General features: G+C 43.6%; 1 protein-coding gene across 1 annotated transcript in view; it reads right to left on the bottom strand.

The window, feature by feature from the left end:
* The window catches only part of KLHL14 (kelch like family member 14), a gene marked incomplete at both ends in the record, with an annotated part of 61,542 nt that extends 43,600 nt beyond the window's left edge, over positions 1-17,942 (bottom strand). The window contains 2 exons of the mRNA XM_080339986.1: positions 1,487-1,608; positions 17,005-17,942. Coding sequence (XP_080196112.1) covers positions 1,487-1,608; positions 17,005-17,942 — 1,060 coding nt within the window. The remainder of the gene's footprint in view (positions 1-1,486; positions 1,609-17,004) is intronic.
* Between the last annotated feature and the right edge of the window lie 4,828 nt (positions 17,943-22,770).

Here is a 22,770-nt window from a genome sequence, read left to right as displayed (position 1 = left end):
AAGTAATCAATAACTGCGTAAATTTAATTCTTAAAAAATCTGACCTATCTAGAGATATGTAAGGTTCAAAATAGAGTTTTTTATTTTAATTATGTGGAGAGTTCAGATCTTGAAGCATAAGATAGATTTCTTCTGTCTCTCCTGGTGAGCCACTGGAGTAGACACAACAAATTCAAAAAACCTGAACATTTCTACCTTATCACTGATTTTTCACCGATTTACTATATTCACAAATTTCTTAGAAGCAGAATACAGACATGAGTATTATATCTCACTACTCTGAAAAATGTGAAGTATAGTCTATTCCCTAGTACAGATGCTGTACACTTTTCTAATGTACAGTTCATACCACTATTCATACAACTATTAGTCCAGGGCATCTATACCTAAGCAGTCTTTATGTTGCAGTGCTTTGAGAAAGGCTCCTAAATTTTCCATGGGAGAAAGCAACTTCCAAAGGCATCATTTCGAGTCCTGCATCACAGCAGTCTTTTTAATTCTTTTTCATCCTAACCTGTGCAAATAATACTGAAGTGGCTGTATCCCATTAGAGAGCTTTGGATAAGAGATAAAGAATAGAACTCTCTAAAATGTATTTTACTGGGGAAAAAAAAAAAAAGCACGTCTATTAGGAAATCCAGGTTTTACCAGTTGTCCAGTTTCAGAAGCATGGCTTTGATTCATGGATCAAAATTGCTCATTTATTATTTTATCTATACTGCTTTGGGCAATTTTGACAGTTAAAATTTAGTTTTATTGACCAATGCAGCCAGTTTAGCCACAAGGGGACTAATGTACACACAGCTTGCTGCACTCAAGAAGCTATGATTTGATTCCATGACCAACCCAGACTGGGAATCGCAACCAACATAACAATAAGTTCCAAATCTCTACGCTCGAGGCAAAATACTTACTCTAAAACACAATCAACCTTTAAAAGAAGGTGGGAAATAATTTTGTGATAGGAGCCTCTGTGCACCATTTGCTGTAGCTGATATATTCCACCAAGGCTTCTGTCAGCAATGGATGCAGGGCAGCACAGAGAAACCCTTTCTTTAATGATTGTGGACAACAGATAAAGCTAGAAGAAGGCAATGAAAATGCAAAAGAGAAACAAAGGTGTGCTCTAGTACTGTTGCTTACCAGTGATCTGACTCGGAGAAAACTGTCTCAAATATTGCCTTTTTTTTTTTCCTAAACCAGATTTTATTCATTTGTACATAAATATGCACGTATTCATGTCGCAGTAAGAAAGACTTACAAGCTGACTTAAAAAACTTACTGGAATGATTTTAAGCCAATGTTAATTTAGGCCTATCCTATTATAAAATTAACATCTTCTACAATCTCAATTTATTGCTCCATTGTGAAGCCCCTTGTGATACATAAACAAATCTCTGAAGAGAAACAAATCAATAAAGTGTCTAATTTGATTAACCATGTTTTTAAATTCATCAAGACAACTGTACCAAAATAAACCACTTACTTGTCAGTATTTTCCACGTCTTCTTTTCATCATCATAATACTGAACCAAATTGCTGGGTAGCCGGTCAGGTCCGGGAGGCAATCCTCCAACCAATAACAGCATTTTCTTATTGGAGCGAATTCTTCACCCAAAACAAGAGGAAAGATGAACAACCACATTACTGAGGGTATTTTTAGTGGCAACAAAATCATAACCATCAAAAGAATATTCACTGCTTGCAGTTTTCTATTTCATTTTTTTGTGTTTCTTTCCCCAATCATGTCTCAACAATTTTTTGAACCAAGCAGAAAAATGATCAGAAAAGCTGCATATCTCTCTACTCATGGAATAATAAGCTTCCTTTATGCAATTTGTTAGAGGTTCATTCTAGAACGACCTTTTTCTTATATTATCCCTTTAAATCATCACTCTTTACAGCTGAATACACATGAAATGCTCTGGAGTTGTACTAAGGTTAAGCATTAAAGTTGCATGTCAAAAATCGTATTAGTCAAAATCATTATTATAAGCCATTCTACACTCAAAGAACCTTGAAAAAATTAAGGTTATGCAGAGAGTTTGTGAGCCAACTCTTTAATCACACACTGAACTTCAGATATATTGTTTAGCGCAATTAGCAGCACTGGGCTAATGGCTATGGGTTAAATGCTACTTACAAGCACTTTTGTTTGTTTAATTTAGTCCAGACTCTTGCTTTCACTCTCCCCCCCAAAGCTTCCCTTCCTTCTCTTTGCTCTCCCCCTGTGCACCACTGGCTATAGCAACACCAATTGGTAAAAATGAGACTGTGATGTTGTTGTGAGCCTCCCCAGAGTGGAGCCCTGCCAATGCTTGCCACTGATCCAGCGGCATGAACCTGCTCAACTGTGCAAAGTCACTCTAATTCCCTCCCTCTGTTTTTCTACCTTCTCCCCCAGGGGGCAACCACTGAAAGGAGTGACTACCCACCCATCAAGAGCTGGCAATTCGCTGCTATTAACCGTGACCGTGATTCCCAATCTGCCTGGCAGTTCTTAAGAACAGGACTGCAATGTCTCATAGGCAGTAAAAGCGGTTATCTGCACCCCGGCCTCCAACGCTCCACCTGATGAATGTACGATTTCTTTGCAACATTAAGGGATTAAGCACAATTGTAAGCGAAAAGGGGAGGGGAGGCCCAGACCCCCAGATGAGCCCTGATGCTTTAATAGTCACTTCACATATAATTGAACTTTCATCAGTTATACTAAGCTTGGGTGTGAAAATGCTGAAATAAAGGTCTGTGCTCAAAATGTTCCTGTTTAGTAGGCAGGTGACGTAGCCCAGAAAACATGCATCGATACGAATGAATGTGCAGGGGGACCACGCATTTGATGGAAAGCACCCTTGTCAAGCACCAACATTTTCTCTCCAAGCACAACAACACCACTGCAGCAGTCTGTGTGTCAGTCTGCAGCAAATGCTCCTCACCAAGAAAGGTACAGAATGCCACAAACCAAAGCCCACTACCCCAACTGCACGTGGCAGGGTCAAACCACTGCTCGGGAGCCCCAAGCTCAGCAGTGCACTCTGGCAGCAGGTGCTTTGCTACCAAGGCACACCAGCGGCTTCGCTCCAACTGCTACTTAGAACGAGTGTTGGGGACCCAACAACTTCCATTTGTATCAGGATTCTGTCCTCTCTTGTGAAGACTGGGCAAAACGATCGAGGTTGTGCTGTAGACATGCAGTACCCAAAAGTAACCTCCTTCAGGAAGGGAGCAGGCAGCTGAAGGCTCAATATACACAATGCTTAGGTATAAAACCTTTTAAAATGGCTATCCAAAAGACAACTACAGACTGCAGAGACATCTGTCCCAAGGATGGCCAGGGAATTATCTGGCAGATGGCCTTGTTTGGTTTTGAAAGGCTTTAGGGCCCAGGGAAGGTCCTGAATTGACAGGAGAGGAAATGAAGCCCTCACTGCAGGGGCAGCAGTGACACTGCGACATTCTCCCATTGCTGTCCTGCCCCTCTGCTTTGCTCCCAACTTGGGGGGAGCCCCTGGAGTCCTTCAATCTTTCTGACAAGCCAGCCTTTGACCTCTGCACTGAACCTGCTACATACTGTCAAATGATGACAGTTACCTGCCCAGCAGACTGCATTTGTGCAGGATATCAGGAACCATCTCACGGTCGTCATCAGCACCAACTCCATTCAGTGAGACCAAGCTCTGGGCAAAGCTTTTCAGAAGCGTTTCCAGCATCCCAGTGAAGTTTTTAATGAGAGAACAGTTTATAAAAACTATGCAACACAGGAGTATGATAAACTATTTTTGGTATGAAGTTAGGGATGACTGCACACGTAACAAGTGGCAGAGCAAACCAGAGCCATAAGTCAGTTATGCATGGTCATCCCTAACGATAGAGAATAAATTGTTTATTCCAACCCTCTTGTGTTGTATGTTATATCACAATCAACTCCCTGTGTATTGTAAAATTCAGAATGCCCTTGCAAGGTTTGCTTGATAAAGGAGTTTATTTTGATTTTCATCTTTCATCTGTAAAACTCCCTTCTAACTCCAAAGCACTGTGAAATACCAATGAATGGCCAAGGCTCAATAGCTAAAGTGAAGAATGAAATGTCAGAGGTAACTCCGAGTTTCCAGACTTTGGCAGCTGCAACTATCCTTAACATTACTTTTTCAGCTAAACAATCTGAGAAGCTACTGTTTCTTGAGATGGAGCAGCACTGCTACATGGGAATGTTTAAAAATATTTATTATTTTACACGTTTAAAATGGGAAGTTGCATGAACAGAAGCCCTTAATAAAAAGTTTAATAAGAGCTTAATAGCCAGCACAGTCTCCACCAAAAGAACAGGGAACTCTCACATAGCAAAGAAGAGGTGGGTTCTTTTACTCAAAGTATCTAATTAAACTATCTTGAAAGCTCTCCCAGTGAACCAAGTAAAGATAATACATTTACTAAAGATATGCATGTTTTAAAGTGATGTGTTCTCTTGGAGACAACTCTTATTTTTAAGTTTTGGTGTGAACTGCTACATTTTAGGTTAAAAAAAAAAAAATCTATTATATTTGTGTTTCATATTGCACCAAGTAGTACTGCTAAAATCTTAAAATACATTCTAAAATATGAGAGACATGGAAATGATCACTGCTTATATGTAGAAGACTTTTCCAAATAGTAATAAAAATGTAATTCTGTGAAATACTACAATGAAGGCAGGATTTAGAAATACCTTAGCAAGGTAAAGTTTCTCCTTTTCTTGCTTTACTACATGTTTGCTGTTCAGATAACTCAACATTACTATGTGAAACGCTGTGCATTGTATCTGAAACACTCATAGTCCTTATTTCACAGTGTAATATACTATTCTGTTACATACTGTGGTTCACAGTGTCCCTAGCAAGGCTATTATTATCATCTCATGTTCAATTAATAGTTGTAGGTTGTGGTCAGGGGAGGCTAAAATAATGTTAACCATGACCTGGCAGGCTGATGTCATGGCAAAAAGCTGAGATAAACTTATCCATCTCTTATTCTAAAAGCATTTATTATACCTAGAATACAAAACTCAAGTTCTCACTGATGAACATACATGTTGCTGTTATTATTACATATACACTTTACAGATCTTGTTCTGCAAAGATTCTAAACCACTTAATTCACCCTTATTAAGTTCCTGAGTACCCCATGTGATGGGAAATTTATTTTGTCTACTTGGAAGACCAGAAACCAAAGTGTATTTTAAAGTCAATATTTTCAAATTTGTACAATTCCTTCAGGCACACCAAACTCGGAATTCGATAACTCATGAAAGTTGCTTCATTTTCAGAGATGTCGAATACCCATCAACATATGTAAATCCTGCTCACTTCAAAGGTAGCAGCAGATGTGATTCAGCTCTAAAACTCTGGTCACTAGCCCATAGTCTAAACTAACTGTGAATACACAGGGCAAGATGCTGAGCTCAAGAGAGTTTATAAACTCATATGGTATCAGCAGAAAAGACAGAAACAGAGCTCAATACTCCTGACAACCACTCCTACCCAAAGCTCTTTTGCAACCTTGATAATCTTATGTTAATGGAAAATGCATGAATGGGAAATACTCTTACTGTATATTGTTTATTAGCATATCCATCAAACTTGCACTGATGGGTTTTCCTTATCTGGACAATTAGTAGAAGTTCATTCTACCAAGGCTGGCAAGAAAACAAGCCTCAAACAACAGGCTGGCTCCAGACTCTTCCAGTTCTAAACAATGCAATAAAGCTCCCCTTCACATTAGTGAATGCAAAGAAATAGAAAGAATAAAACGATGACGTGATAGTCCTGTGTTTCTTAATGCATTTGGTGTAGTGTTACAGATCAGTAAGAAAGGTGCGTCTTGGACATACAGGTGATCATGGTAAACAATTAAAAAAAAGATTATCCAACTATACTTTCCTCTAACTCAGGGCTACAATAAAACAAAAAATCTGGATAACTGATTCTCTTTAAATATAGGTTATCACTATGGCTTTGATTATGGAGCGAGCCAGGTGCCTGTTCAGACCAAGGCTCTCACAGACATGGGATGCCTTGAGTGCTGACCTCAAATACAGCACAGCCAAACTGAACTTGAGGCGTTTGCTCACTGAACTCAGGTGCAAACAAAACCAGCCAGAAAACCAGCCCAGATCCAGCAAGAGCAGGTGAAGGAGTGGTGAATTTTACTTAAATGCGCAAATCTCATTACATCAAAGGATCTGAGAAACTGGTGGCTGACACATAGTGGTACTGTTAAAATAATAAGTAGCAAGAATGTCAGAAAAAGTGTCCATATTAACCCAAAATGTTGCAGTGAGGTTTAGATACTGATCTCAAGGTAACAAAGACACAAATATACCGTCCCAATCAGCAGTTCAGTTGAAGACCTTTTGTTTGTTAACTCTAAAGACTTAATCTAATCTTCAGAAACCACAACAGTCCTTAGCAAGCTTTTTCTTCTAAAAAAGCATCTGAAGGAGCATTGTGTCCAATAAAAATTTAATGGGGAATCTAGCTGCAGTCTGCAAATCTGAACTGATGCTGCAAGCATCCATTTACCCGTGACTGAAGAAACTGTTTTGCCATCACAGAACATGTGATGAGATCTTTGACAGTCACCTTCGACACTTCTGGATAGGCATTTCAGCACAACAAAATTGTCACATGAAAACTGCTTATTTCAATGGATTTTGGCTGTTGCGGTTGACTGCAAAGACAGCCATGACTGGCAACACATGTTTAATAGACAGGAAGTATAATTATCCAGGAATTTAACTATGAACTTGACGAAAACCAGAAGATGCGATGTAAAAATTATTTTGAATGGAGAAATTTTGCGAGGTTTTGTTATCACAATAAATGAATTAATGGACATGACAATTTACAGGTGAATAGCCATCTAGAATCTCTTAACCCTATAGCACTGCCAGGGGAAGGATATGAGCCCTCACAGTTACCAGACCAAGTCCTGCAGGTCAGACGTGTGCTAAAACTCTGACGCATCAGGAATATCTTTGTTCTTATGGGCAAAGTACAGACCTAAAAGAATATCTCAATTTTGTCAAAACCTAAAGCAGGTGGAGGTCTCTTTCGAATTATGACCAAGCAATTATTTAGTTCTTAGGTACAAAATATGTTCAAAAATATGCTGAATGTATGAATGTCACTTTATGACCAGATTTTTCTGAGTCTTCTATGGCACATCTATTGCCCAAGGCACACTTGAAAGAACATGAAAAAGCTTTCTATAAATATTATACCTGACAATGAGTCTTATAATTCACTTTAGTGCATGCTTAGCAGAAGGCTCCAAGCACAAGCTTCCTTTGCAGCAGAGCTCACCATAATGTTCACTGAAGAGGTTCGGTGATGCCCAAGAGACACCCGCTCTCCTGCTCATTTAACACATGTTGCTGACCACTGACAGACTGAAGTTTAGCAATATAAATACTAAGTTTGGAATGATTTGCTGCAGACATTGATTGTTGGTTTCGGCCTCTGAATCTACTAGAATTTTTTCTTTGTCCCATGTTATTTAAAAAAAAAAAACATAATAAATGCATAGAAAAAAAAGGAAAGTCACTGTTTGCTCCAACAATCTTTCCTTTTTGCCTCTATCTAAAAAGCAGAAATCTAAGGGTAAGTGAACCTTTTGTCTGACAGGCCACACTCAGCTGTTGCGAAGTTACCTGTCAAGTTCATGTCTCCTTTATTCCTACATTTGCCAGATGATTTTCTGTCCCCTATATTAAAATAACTTATAATCTGTATGGAGCTCTGAACACCAAGTTTTTCTTTCTGAATCCAATACCACTGCCATTTCTAATGTGGAATGGTCTCTAAGTAAATATTCAAGAGTTAGAGTATTCTTTTACCTGGAAGATTTTTAAAGGCAATGTCCCCTGCCTTTTGGCATAAAAGCCTCTGAACTAATTGGCAGCTTATGGATGGGCAACTATACTGGAAGAGTGGCATCTACTACCAGCGTTGCTTTGGGAGGAACACACAGGAATGTCTTTCTCATTTTTGTCTCCTTGTATTACCAGTTTACTCTTCATGTTGACAGGAGACTGGTACAGCTCCCCAGAAAGATGCTCAGTAGCTTTCTCGTACTGAGTCCTGCCAAGGTTGCTGTATTCGTACACAATGCTTGTTCCTTATAGTCGAGACAGGCTTTAATAGATGTGTTGCCTATGTGAGATCATGAACAGTACTTCTATAGTGACAATACCTACACAAACAGATCATTTGAAAACAAGTCTCACTGAGAGCTGAATGCTGAAGATATCCTTATGAGCCACACAGTGACTTGTCCGAAACATTGTAAGGGATTTGAATCAAAGGAATTTTACTAGCAAAGCTTCTGTTGGTAAATGAGTCACAAAACCTCCCATGTAATGAATCTTAATGGCAAAACTATGCGAACAACTGATTTTCCATACTGTTGGAAGATCTCAAAAACCTTAGAGAAACTCCCTTGATCCTGAGCACTTTCAAAACTAAAACTAAAGACAATGTCAAAGCTGGATGCTTTTGCAATTTGCTTTCCCTTCCCTACCTCCTTGGTTTTTGTTAGTTTGTTTCTGTTGTTTTTCTGTCAGGGTTTGTTTGCTTTTGTGGGATTTTTCATTTGTTTTAGACACAGATGGTAAAAAGGAAATGTTTATAGAAGGCTTCAGGGTGGTGAAATCCTCATTTTTCCCCTAGGAAGTTTCAACCAAGTTTTCTTTTTGATTTTCAGACTGTGAAAATTGAAGAAGGTCCTTTTTTTTTGTTTAATTCTATATGCCCATGATGACAGGATGTCTCTGCATCAGAGGCTTTGTTCTCCCCAGCTGAGGCTTCTTTTCCTTAGGAAACCGAGGAGAAGAAACACAACTTGCTGCTGTGTCACCCAAACTATGACTGGTTACCTTTTCCACTGCTTTTTTTTTTTTTTTCCTAAAAGGAGACAGCAGTCCAGGAAGGCAGAAAGAACCAACTGTGCCACCAACTTCTACTTACTTCTAGTTTCATTGCGAACCGTCTGCTTCCACTGAATTTGGCAGCTGATAATATTTGCTCAAAGTTTATTGTCTGCTTTCCAAGAATACAGCAAGAAGTGTTGACTACTAAGTACTAGGCATGACAGTCTCTAAAGAAAATTGCAGGGAGGCAGCAAATATGAAAAATGATGCCAGAAAGTATCTACTAATGAACATCAACTTCTCATATTTAATTTCTTTAGATGGTCCTTTGGTGAACCAGTAATACAGACAGGATCTGTTTCAACAAAGTCAGCAGGAGAAATGTTTACAGAGCAGTGAAGTCCAGCTCACAACTTTAATTCAGGATTCCTATTACCTTCCTGCTCAATCTATGAAGGCTATACTTTGCAAAGGATAACAAACTTTGCAGTGATTTAGACAACTGCTCTGATTTTTAGAAAGCAGGAGCTGTTTGAAAAGATAAAACAGTGTTTGTACACATTATGAGGATTTTTTCCATAATGTGAGTTTAATAGAACCAAAGCCTTTTTCCCGGTCAGCTATTTTCTGTTGATTTTGTGTTCTACGTTTGCTCTACTCACTCCACTTGGCCCCAAGGCTTGCTGTACTTTTTCTTCAAGTACAAATCCAAACAATTACACTGTCTCAGCTCTGTTCCATTTACTGCTCAGCAGTTACAGAGTCAGAACCTCCGTATTCTTCTCCCATAAGGAAAAAATTATAGTGACTCCAGGCCACAACGTGCCTTCAAAGACCCTCTCCTTTCTATCTCCTCTCTCCACATGAAGGGGACGCACATCAGGCAAAGAGTGAACAGAGAAGCCTCAGATAGGACACACAGGCAGTCAAGACAGGTGTATGTGATGATCACTGTCATCCTACAGCACACTCCATTTGTAAAAGGTACACCCTAAGTGTAATATAATTCATACCAAGAGGACTTTGTTTGAGAGGGAACTTCCTTATGCAGAAGACTCTGCACCACATGTGACCTACGTTCTCCCTGACAGGACAGTCCTGGATTGTGCTGCCAAAGCATGGGCAAGAACAGCACAGGACCTCATGGGAGTCAGCTCCATTTTTTTAGGGTTTATAAGAAGCTGCACAGACAGTTGCAGGTGGTAGAAGGGGGAATTTTTGCTTAAATACAACATTTGAGGAAGAAGCTCCCATTTTTCCAGGCTCTTCGCTCTCAGTTTGAGCAGCTTAGTAATATTATCTTTTTTAACTTAATTTTCCCTCTAGAACAAGGTGCCTTGAAATCCAGTGGAAGATTTCCCCTGTTGGAAAAAGAGTTTGGACAAGCAGATGCAGATACTTAAAGCTGCTTCAAGTGGTAGAAGAGGCAGGATGACAGAAAGCCAAGGAGCAGCACAGCCCAACCAGCCACAGCAGCCTCTGGAAGCCCAAGCTGAGAGGTCTGGAGCAGTCAGCATTGGTGTGGGTGAGGAAGGGAGCCTGGTGGAAAGGGGCACTAAGGGGCGAGGGGCCATGGCAGCAGAGGATTCAAGAGAAGGAACAGGTGGAGGTGAAGCTCAGGTAGGCTGGATCTTGGGAAGAGCCCTATCTGGCAGAGTGGCCCGGGAGCAAGGAGGAGCCTGTGAGACAGGCTGGTAAGGGAAATGAGTTATTTTGGACAACCAAAAGGCTTTGAAGTAGGGGATTTTGAGGAACTGAAGGTCTGGAGCAAAGGAGGGCAGGAGGTGGGGAAGGTGCTGGAGATACTGGGACCATGTGTCACCTAAGGACATAAATCAGGAGGGGCTGGCAGTTTACAAAGGAGATTATCCCAACTAGTACCCCTGACCAGGACAGTGGCTGGCAGGGGAAGAGAAGTACCTGCACATGGTACTTGGCATCCCTTCTTCATCTACAGCTGTTGGAAAGATGGTTGCCCATAAGAAAGGCCACTAAATGCCCTCCATAGATTATGTTTGTTCTAACAAGTACTATAACTGTGACAAGAAACTGGCTATGACCTGTGCCACCGCAGCCCTCAAGGGTTTTATCAGCCAGGACCTACGTGTCTCTTTGAGAAGGCTCCCAAGGAGTGTCCTGACCCACAGCAGTCCTTTTAGGAGAACAGTGCTGCCTCTGACCCTAACCTGAGCTCCAAGCCTTCCTCTCTCTTGGATACTCAACATTTCTCCACTTACACTTCAGCACTAGCCTGTCTCTAGAGGCAAATGAATGCACATAAGGCAAGCAAGGCAAGTAGGTGAGACTAACCAGGATTAAACTGACTACAGGTCTGTGGTTCACTTCCCCACAGCCTCTAATGTGTCAGTCTTCCTTCTGCAGCTCAGCTGAGAGAGTCCTGGCACAGGTACAATTTCCTCATATTAATTCAGGCACATAATACCCGATCCAAAGCCCACTAAAATAAACTGGAGCCTCACATTCACTTCATCCACACCGTAATGCAAATGTTAATAATTAATTCACATACATTTTAAGGTATGATTTTTATCCGAATGTTAATCTCGGGTCTGAAATACTTCTCACTTGCAATTAACCATGAGTACAAGTATTAGTTAAAAATACAAATATTGGTGTCAGGATCACAAAGGGATAGGCAAGCAGCTATCAGCAGAACACACAACAATGTACTTGAGTGAAAAACAAGCAAATTTTTACAACCATCAAACGTGCCCTACTGACATCCTACAGAAATCTCAGTAGAAAAACAAGTCAAATCTAACTACAGTCTGATAGATTTGGAGACAAATAGTGCATTTAAGAAGGAAATTGTTTAATTGCCAAGGATTCTTCAAATTTTTAATCTCCTCTGTATATATCTGTTATATAATATATAACATATAATATATAATCTCCTCTGTTATATGTCTTCCACATAAATGCTACCATCTCACACTGTTCAGCACTTTACATTTTCCTTCTTCAACAGTTGCCACCTTCCTACTGAATGAAAACTGGTCATATCATCTTCATCACTTGTCACTGTTTAATTTACTGTCATTTTCACTAATATTATGTAACACTAAACAGTGTGGATGACATCCTCTCTTCCTTGAAATTAAAGAAAAATAAACCCCCCTATAATTAATTTCAACAAGACTAGAATTTGCACTTCTAATCTCCCCAAGGTCTAATAGTCCAGGGAACAAAAGTATAGAAAAACAGCTGGGTTTGTGAATGCTGGGACTTTACTGAACCCAGGAAACAGCACAGTCAGGCTTAGCCTTCTTATCTCTTTGTCTTTTTATTTTCCTCTTTTCTCTCTTTTTTTAATTCCATCTTTCCTGCCCACGACTTATCGAATTTCAGTTCAGTTCCTCAATCCCCATCCATTTTTCCTCCCCCACATCTGAAATAGCTTTACCAGAAACTGAAATACTCAGCTGTTATTGACAACAGATGCTGCCTCTGCTAAGAATTAGAGTTTTTTTCTTTTGCTTCATTCCCTCTCTTATCTGCCAAGGTCTTTTTTTGTTCTGCTTGTCTCCTTTCCTATGTAGTATCCTATTCTTTCACTTTTTTCCCTTCAAAAGTGCTCTTCTCTCCCCTTTTCACTCATTTGTACTTCCTTGCTTCCGCTACTTATGTCCTGTTTCTCCCCTGGGCTACCTCAATTTCTTTCTTTTTCTGCATTCTCCTCTCTCCTTTCCTCACTCCCCTCTGCCTTCAGGTACCTGATGCAGCTGTATAGACATCTACCTGCTGCTCTGCCAGCAAACCAGCCCACACGCCCATGGATGTTGAGCAGAGCTGCTTGTGTCCTGCAGCCGACAAACAGCTCCCAGGCCGTAAGGGGCTGCTTCTCTGCACCCAGCCTATCTTCGCATCCCTGTCTGGAACAGAAGCCATTGTAAATAGTTGCAGGTAAGTGGAACCATAAAATCACGGGAATGTTCTATAAAAAAGCCACAATATTTAGGTAAAAACATTTAATAATAAGTCCTGTAATTTAAATATTTTTCCATAATGCTCCGGTCTCTGTCTACAGCTATATTGTGCATCAGTACAAGCAAAATTAAAGTTAAAAGCTCAACGTCTCATAGCAGTGATGTGTTTTTAACCATTTTCATTGCTGCAAGTAAACATGGAAGCAGTAATAATTCTCACTAGCTCACTCATCTTTAAAAGTGAAATTCTTTCCAGCAACACGGTGATGCTCTAACCCAGACTTTTTTAAAAATTGAAAACACATACCGTGTATTGAATAAAATATATTATATTACACAATAAAGCACAGAGGCATTTCATTCAACTCAATACTCTGGTGAAGTCCCGAGAGTCAAATAAATAACTGGAAGATGAACGCTCCTCTATCTAAATGCATTTTCTTCCCAGAAGGACAGAAAACATGACACAGCATAGAGTTACCTGTGTCTCTTAGGGACATACAAATGTCACTTAAGCCTGATGTTCATGGTCACGGTAATGGGCCTGATTCAGTCCATGCTGAAATCAACTGGGATTTTTCCTACTGATGGCAAAACTGACTGTGCCTCAAGAGGCTTTAACAGCAGCTTGTGTGCTGATGCTCACTGTAGGTGAGGATCACAGAGGCCAGAAAGCTCCAGCATTAACCTCAAAAAGGGAGATCAAAGTCCACAGATTTACTTAGAATTGCTTAGAATTGAGCACCTGATTGAATGCCAGATCAGAGCCAAAAAACCCACCCCCTGGTAAAGTCCTGAACCTCTGAGTGCACAGCAAGGTTCACAAGTCAGGAACATCATTCCTCAACTTTTTAAACGATGATTGTTTAGTTGCTGCACTTGGAAAAATAATTTTGCAAAAATGCAGGAGGGAGTTCAATTGTTACCTTCTTTCGGGAAATTTCATGGAAAAAAAAAATCTGCTCTCCCTGGAGGTAAATAGTGTTTTTCACTGTGGCACAAAAGGCAACCTGGGTGCCTTCTAGCCCCAGCATCACTTGTGCTGTAGGACCTGCATTTGTAGCACAAACTTTATAAATAACTCCATTCACAGTGTGCAGACTGGCTCTTAAGATCCAAAATTGCTTTCCTCCAGCCCTGACAAGAGCAAAAACTTGTGTTCGTTGGAAAAGTGAGCACATGTGATTTACCAAATAAAAAATAAGCTTAAAGAAAGAATCAGTGCTATTTTTACAGTTACATTTCAAAGGAGAATCACCGTATTTCGAGCTTCACATTACACTCATTTTGTTAAAAGAAACATATATAGCCCAAATTCCAAAGTACTCCAAAGTGGCATACGGATATGTACGTACCTATGAGTACACACTTTAAGTAGTGTGTTACAAAAATATAATTTTGTTTTAAAAATGCAGAAAAATTATTGGCAAGTTCTAATTCTGAGTGCAATTCTCCTTATTTCTTCAGTAAGCAGGTGGCTATGGCACTGTGCTGCTTGTATTTCTCATTGACCCATACTGTACTGTGCAGTATACATTACACAGCACAGGAGGAATAGTTAATTTCTTTCTAAAGACATGTGAATCATTGGTGAATGACCTTTCATTAAACTTTAAATTCCAAATTACCAAGGTCACCATTGCTCACAGAAAAAGTAATCAAAGTTTTAAAGTCCTTTTCTGTCTAATATTTTTTCTCTATTTGCACATGTACTTAACTGTTAGTTACTTTTAAGATTTCCTTCTGTAACTTAAGAAACTCTTTGCAGATTTTCTTCCTTAAAATAAAATTTTACTGAGTGACACCTGTCACTGCAGCTTTAAAGAAACTATGAGTAACAGGAAGGACAAGTCTGGAAATCTCTATAGTGCTAGGTATGTTTATTTTGTTTCTTCATTCATGTTTAAGAAGGCACTTAGGTAGCCTGATGAAATCTTAAAACTATTAAGATTCAAAGACCAGCCTTTGTGACCTTCAGAAATTCCCAGGAGTATCATTCAAGACCCAAAATGAAAATATACCAATTGTATTCTCTATCATTGAGCATTTCAACATCTCCAATGTTAACATTTTGAGTAAGTTCTAATGCCTGCTTATAAACAAAAAAACTCTAAATAGTTTTGGTCCGATTTCACCACCACTGTAGAGCCCAATCAAGAAAAGCTAGTTATGACACTGTCATTAAACACACATTAAAGTCGAGAGTGACAGTACATTTTCTTCCACTACTGTTAGGGGTCTCTGAAATGCCACTCTCTTCACAGACACACAAACCTATTACAAACAAAAAAACGTGCTGATTGTGATACATGGAGTACCCTGTAAGTCATTAAGTAAGCGCAACTTAGAATCCAATCTAGGTCTACTAAAAGCGTGTCCCTTTTGTGTACAGTCCTGCTCACAGGGAGAGGCAGCTCCCAGCACCAGGGGTATCAGATTCTTGCAGCATCCATGACACTTGTAAGCATTCAGTGGTCAGAACACCACTACATATCCTTCAAATGACATGGACCAGTGAAGCTGGAAGGTATCTGCACTGAACCAAGCCGGCTGGTATCTCAGCAATCCACCAGGACACAAGCCCCGGCATGCCCCCGGCAGCGTGCAGAATCGCCACTGAGAAGGAGGTGGTGGGGTTTGCATTTTTGAGAGTCAACAGTTTTGAATATTGAAATGCAAAGGGTACGAATCAGCTGCAACAACAGCGTCTGAAAAATACACTGCAAAATGCCGCTATTTGTCCTTTACTGTAGGATTTTGGAGTGAGAGTCGGTTAGACAGCAAGGTGATAAGCGCAACAAAACACTAACACAGCGCTAGCCAGAGATAATAAAAGAAGGCATAGCGTTTTCAAAGTTAAATCATCGGGGTACCTATTACATGAAGATACAAAGAATACATTAATGCTAACAGAGCGTATTATATAAAATATATAATAACGTACTAGTTTTTCTTGCTCCTAAGTCATTAATAATATGGACCTATTAGTTAAAAAGCTGAATTATACAACGTGTGCTTTGATTTCTACGCTACTGTGCCACTGTACTTGAAAGATGGTATTATCTTTCAATTTTTGAATGAAATGAAGTATAAACGTATTTTAAAAGACAAAAAAATAAATACCCCCTTCAGTTAGGGTATATTTACTGCTCATTAAACTACACACTGTGCTTTCACTTTCTACTACCAACCTCATATTGTCAATCTCTGACATCATGATTCATTACCTTATTAAATGAAAATAACTGGCATGTCGTAGATATAAGGGCTATGAAGTCACAGGTTTCCATGCACGCTACGGACATCACCCAAATACCAGGTATACCAGGAAACGCACAAATAATGTGGTTATTTATGAAAATAACTAATTAGGTTTAGGACTTGAATATTAGAGCTTAAAGCAACCTGAAGATGCAACTCCTTGGTACAAGTAACATCGCGGGAAAGTAAATAAATAAATATGGCCTATAATAAATAATCATTATACAGAACAACAGGTTCCCAGGGCCCGGGGTCCCTCTTGTTCGCGTCTTAGCCCCACGGACCAGGCACGACGGCTGAGGGAGCTGCGATCGCCGCCAGCCCGCCAGGAGGCCGGAGAGCCCGGCGGGCACGGCCTCCCCGCCCGGGCTCCCGAGGGGCCCACGCTCTGGGAGGCCCCCTCCGCCGCTCACCCCGCCGGCCGCCTCCGAGGAGGCCTCTCGGCCCCGCCGCTGCCCTGCCGTGGGTCCGGCCCTTAGCGCCGCCTGGGCGCCCCGGGCCGGCTGTGCGCGCACCGAAGGGCCAGCGGCCGGCCAGGCGCTGCGCGGCGCCGACCGCCACCCCCCCGCCCCCGGCCGCAGCGGCCCCGCCAGGCTGAGGGGAGGGGACGAAAAGTTTGGCGGTGCTGGGGGCGGGCAGATCGGCACCGCCGCCCCCCTCCAGCCGCTGCCGCGGGCGGGCTCCTGCCGCCCGGCCCGGCCGCAGCCGCCGCGCCGCTCCCTGCCCCGCCGGACGGCGCCCGGCCCGGCCCGGCCCCCGCGGGGTCCCTGCCCGCCGCTGCCTCGGCCCCGCGCCCTGCGGGGGCTCCCCGCTCCCCCGGGCTCCCGCGGCCAGGAGCCGCCGAGGGGACGCCTGTGAGGAAAGGTCCCCCCTCCCCGCCGCCTCCCTCACCTGCTGGCCAGGCTCTGCCGGCAGTGCTGCCTGAAGGGCATCAGGTGGTAGTTCATGGCGTCCAGCAGCAGCTTCTGGCAGACGGGGTCGGTGCGCATGAAATCCACCGACTGGACCCGCTCCACCAGCTCCGGCGCCGGGATGAGAGCGAAGCGAAGGCGCTTCATCAGGTCCGGGGCATACTGCATGCGGGTCTCCCGGTCGTGCTCCAGCCAGAGCACGGACATCTGGAAGAGCGCCAGCTCCGACTCGACGGGGGGGGGCAGCGAGTCGAGCAGGGCGCGCATCTCCTCGAAGTTGAGCAGCAGCACGTCCTCCACCAGGTACTTGTTGGCCAGCTTCTTGGTCTCCTCCAGGCCGTGCAGGGCGGCGATCTTGCACACCTGCTTGTAGTTCTGCACCGAGATCTGGTCGTTGAGGAACTGCACGCACAGCTTGGTGACCTGCGGGATGTGCAGGATCTTGCTGACCGACAGCACCTCTTCCACCGTGTCCAGCGAGAGGGTCACGTTGGCCGTGTACAGGTACTCCAGCACCAGCCGCAGCCCGATGGACGAGCAGCCCTGCAACACCAGGTTGTTGATGGCCCGCGGGCTGGCCAGCAGTTTGTCCTCCGGGGAGGAGGACGGGGTGCCTGGCTCCTCCTGCGGCTGCGGCGGCGGCGGCTCCTTCGGCGGGCCCCCCAGCCCGTCCTGGGCGCCGGGTCCCAGCCCCAGGGCGTGGGGGTGCCCGCCGCTCCCGCCGCCGCTGGAGAAGAGGGATCGGAAGTACTGGGAGCAGGAGGCCAGCACGGCCTTGTGGCAGTGGAACTGCTGGCCCTGGGCCGTCAGGGTCACGTCGCAGAAGAGCTGCTTCCTCCAGAGCAGGTTGAGGCCGTGCAGCAGGTTGTCGCTGTGGCTGGGGTCGAAGGTGGAGGTCCTGTCCCCGGATCTGGACATGGCGAGCGGCCTCCGACACACCTGCCTTTTAAACCCTCCTCCAACCTGGGCAGAGGGGTGGGGAGGAGAGCGGGGTGGGGGGACACACGGGACGACACATCAATAAACACAGAGCTTTAGAGGCCCGGAGGGTGCATCCCGGCCGTGTACGCACGGGTGGCGGGGGGGAGCGGCCGAGGGACGGGCTCCCCTCTGCCCGCCGAGCCGCTCCCCCCCGGCCCGGGTACGGACGGGCTCGCTTGGAGGAGCCGCAACTTGGGAGGGCTGGAGATTTTTTTTCTTTCTTTCTTTTTTTTCCAACCCCCGCCCCCTCTCCTCGTCTTTTCCCCCACACACACTCACATGCACACACTCAACCCCTTTCTCCTCCCTCCTCGGTGCACACCGGTTTGCTCTCCAGGGGAGGAGCGAGGAAACTGGGGACGTTTTCAGAGCTGAGCCACCCCCCCCCCCCCCAAAAAAAAAACCCACAAAACAACAAAAACCAAAACCCGCACCAACCACCCAAACAATCGAACACACAGGAAGTAAGATCTCCTCCCTCCCCACCCCCCCCAAACTCAGCGATGCCCAGAGAAACTACCAAGTGACTGAAACTCTGCCGGGGAGGCGAACAGCCCTGCCCGCCGCCAGCCCCCGACTCCGCTGGACGCTTTGGCAACTCGGCGGTGCCGGGACCTGCTTCCTCTACCCCGAGCTGCGGCCGCACCTGCGGGGACTGCGCAGCCACCGACCCGCGCTGGTCGCATCTCGCCCCGCGGAGCGCCGCCGCCACCGCTCTTCCTCCTCCTCAGCGGGATCCCGCCGAGACCCGCTCCTGCCATTGCAACGCGCTCAGTCACTCCTCGCCAGCTCTGGGCTTCCTCTGCTTCCCTTCACCCACCCAGCCCGATTTATCGACACAGTGAGGGGCTCTCTCCAGCCGCTTCCCCTGCCCCGGCGCGGCTCAGCCCCGCTCCGCGCCCCGCCGCCGGCAACAGAAACCTCCCGGAGCCTCTCCCTTTAAGTGGACCCGGTCAGTCCCCCCTCCCCACCGCACACACACATACATACATGCACACACACACACGCACATACACACACACTCTCCTCCTCTTTCTCCCTCCCCTTCTTTCTTCCTCGTTTTGCCCATTTCTTGCAATCGGAGTTTATTCTGCAAACGCGTTCGTTACACAACTGCCCCCCCCCTCCCCCCGCACACACTTCCAGCGCACACACAGACACCCCTTTCCTCTCCCCCAACAACAAACAAATCAGGAGACACAAGAAAATGCACAGAGACGGTTAGACACAAGGCCAGAAACTTACCTGCTCCACAACCAGCTGCCAAAGTAAAGGTTCACTTAAGCTCCCCCCCAAAAAAATCAATTGTCCTTCCTTTTTAAAGGTTTGCTCGCTCCTTCCAAAAAAAAAAAAAAAAAAAAAAAAGGAGAGAAAAGAAAGAAAGAAAAAAAAAACCTTCTGGTTCCCAACTCGGAGCAGTCACTCTTTACAATTTATTTTGTCGTACATCATTTGATCACCATGAATTAGCAACAGCAAGAAAATGTACGAGAGAGAGAGAAGGAGAGAGAGAGAAAGAGAGAGAGAGAGAGAGCACAGAGCTTTCTGCAAGAGAAGAAGAAGAAAAAATGTACGTGTGACAAATTATGCTACCAAGAAACAACACATCATTATCCTTGGGCCTGGGGCTCAGTGAGTCGTAACGAGAGTAATAGGAAATCCACGGTTGGGGAGAGAAACGGTCGTGCATGGCCAGTGGAGAGAGACCATACAGGGGGATGGATGCTGGAGAGACTCGCAAAATTATGGCTCAAGGCTATTGTAAAAATTGTCGAGCGTAAATGACTGCGATTTCAAACATCTTTGGAAGAAAGAAGGGGAAAAAGCGAGCCCCCCCCACCCCTCCTCTCTGCCTCCCTCCCTCTCGCTCTCCCTCTCTCTTCTCTCTCTCTATAAAGAACCGTCAAGTTTTAGTGCGCATTGCTAATTAGTCAATTTCTCTCTGCCTTCACAGGCTGGCGACTTTGCTGCTGAGCTGAAACTGCTAATTTCTGTGACCAGCTTTTTTCTTAGCTGTGATCTGGATGAATGAGTAGCTGTCTCACAGAGATGACAAAAATAAACTCTAATCCCCCCAAAAATTTCCACTACATCTTTCTCATGCATAGATTTATGATCTTCAAGCACCTTGTGCAATATGCAAACTTTTTGTGTGCGAGTGTGTGTGTGTTGCTGGGGGGGTGGGGGTAAGTCTGTTGTATTCAGGTTGCACAGTATTTGTTTTGTGTCTCTGCTCTCCCCCTGCACCCCAGATGCACCCTAGATGTGATGGAAATAATGTCTGATTTCAGTACCCGATATATTTTCACCCCCACCCCACCCACCTTGTATTTATATTATTGCATTGACAGGATACATCCTCCTTTCTTGCAAGTATGATGAGGCTGGAGGGGTGGAAGGGAGAGAAAGAAAGTGAGGCTACTAAATGGTGTTAGTGGTAAAACGTTCCCTTTACATTTGTTCCCCTGCACTGTTCAAGATTTATGATCTTGTTTGAAGGCATATTTTCTGTATCGTTTTGTCTGGTTAGACAACCGTCTCTGAACTTCACTGTCAGCTCTTCAACAGATAAGGGTTCAGAAGTCACTTTTCTTTTCTTTTCTTTTCTTTTCTTTTCTTTTTTTTTTTATTGGGAGATTAGCATATTGTCAGATTTGTCTTTTGGTTTCAAGACTTTGCAATGCAGAAACCTGAATCAAATGGCAGAAAAGCAGCTGCTATTTCACAAACATAACCTTTCAACTTTTTGCCATAGCTGATAGCCTAGAAACGTGCACAGCACAGCCCACGGGTTGGGGCTTTGTTTTGGTTTTTGCTCCTTTATAGTTGTAAGAAGTAGAGGGAATTCTCATTGTAGGCATTTATGGCTTTTTCTTTCCACCAAGGGGCATTTTGGCAGAGGACATGTTCTCCACGCTTTACCTCATGATATATTGCACCCTCACATTTATAGCTCTGTTCTTCTGTTGTCAAACCTCCAATTGTCAAAAAAACGCCACACAACCAAAACCAAACCAACGAAACAAACAAAAAACCAAAACCACCAAAACAAACAAACCACCCCAAACAAAATAAAACAAACTAACAAAAGAAAAAGAAAAAAGAAAATGAAACAAAAAAAGGTGGAATGGATGCCCTTGAATGAAATGTGCATGAAAGGAGACTGAAATGAGCACTTAGAGAAAGTTGTACCTGATGTGAAAGCCACGAGCCCCTTCCCCTTTCCCAGATAATACTCTGGCTCCCATTAATTAAAATAAACACCAAGAGCGGACTTTGAATGCCAGGTCTCATGGTCTTTCCCTTTGACTTGCCCAAGGATGCCAATGCATTTACAGAGCTGGAGTCAGATTGCTCAGGAATGCAAAGGACTGGAACTGAAAGGCATCAAGGCAGGTTTTGCTTTCATTTATTTTCTGGTGACCTTAAAAAAGAAGTTCTGCCATACCTCTCTGTTTTTCCTCACCAGATAGCTCCCTTACTCCTCTCTTTGACATCAATTATTTCTGCGAGAAATTTCCTAGAGAAATTAGGTGGCTGTTGTTTTAAGGCATGGTATTCTTCCCAAATTAATTACACCATCATATGCTCCTTCTAAAACCCTTTGCTTTGCGCCTCTTGTCTCACCCCTTCCTTCCAGCTGTACTCTGTTTGCCACCCAGATTTTGACCCTGTTCAAGTGAAGAGAAACATGAATTATAAGACGCCTCCATTTCGATAATAGCTGGTATCTTCAGTGATGCGAGTTGTCTCCCAACTGTACTAGATGGGAAGAATAATTTTTATATCATGCTTGTGCTGTTGAACTTTTCTGCTGTAATAGCTGTAAATAGTCTCCACGGGATTTTGTATCAGTTTTCACTGAGTGATGTGTAACACACTCCTATACCATTGTAAACTGCCAAAATAGGTCTGTGCCAATGTGTAGCAAGTTTCTGGGACTAGCATACTGGTATGTTTTCCTCATTAATGAAAACAAGACTTGGTTAATTTGTATTTAACTTTGGTACACTAACACAAGTTGAAATAAAGTTCACTCTTATGTCTATGATTTGTGGTCACTTACGAATTACAATTGACAAATATTGCTAAAGGTCGTGGCTATGGTGTTTTCTAAATGGGTTTGAGTGCTTTTGAAAGGAGAGTTCAAAGTTTCTAACTCTCTTGGGTGCTTTTGAAAATTTTACACCTTTTCATCTGCAAAGTAGAAAATTTAAGTTCGCCGCTTAAAGGTGGCATCTGTCAGCAGAAAAATGCCATGTGTTTTCTTTCTTCTGCAGTTACTTCCAGATCTGCACCATGTAAAATTGTCCATTTTTTTCCTTTGGAGCAAAACTAGATGTACTGGCCGCTTGGCTTAAGCAGGGACTTTGTGTCTCTAGCTTATAAGCCTAAAACCATCACAGACTTGCCATTGAGAGCAGCAAGCATCTCCCGCGAGGCACTGAACACATACTAACTGCTGAGCCTTCCCAACTGTAGCTTTAGGGCTCTGTCCCTAAGCAGCATTTCTGAAGAACAGCAGGCAGTGCCCCGTGCTTTCATCTTTTCAAAGCCAGAGGTTGGTAGATGTTGTGTTTTTACTAGTCTTCCCTTAGCTCATCTCTTCGCTGCCATGCAGACTCCTCAACTTAGTGAAGCCTCATTGCAGAGACTTGTAGTAGGAGGGTCAATACTGCAGAAGAAACTGAATCACATCTTGCAATTAAAGGAAGAGATCCTCATGCAGAGGAGATCATCAAGAAGGCATAAGGCATTGTCATTA

This window comes from Nesoenas mayeri, assembly GCF_963082525.1.
Source record: "Nesoenas mayeri genome assembly, chromosome: 2".
NCBI classification, from domain to species: domain Eukaryota; kingdom Metazoa; phylum Chordata; class Aves; order Columbiformes; family Columbidae; genus Nesoenas; species Nesoenas mayeri.
The sequence above is the reverse complement of the archived record's forward strand: the minus strand, read 5'-3'. Positions and strand labels throughout refer to the sequence as shown.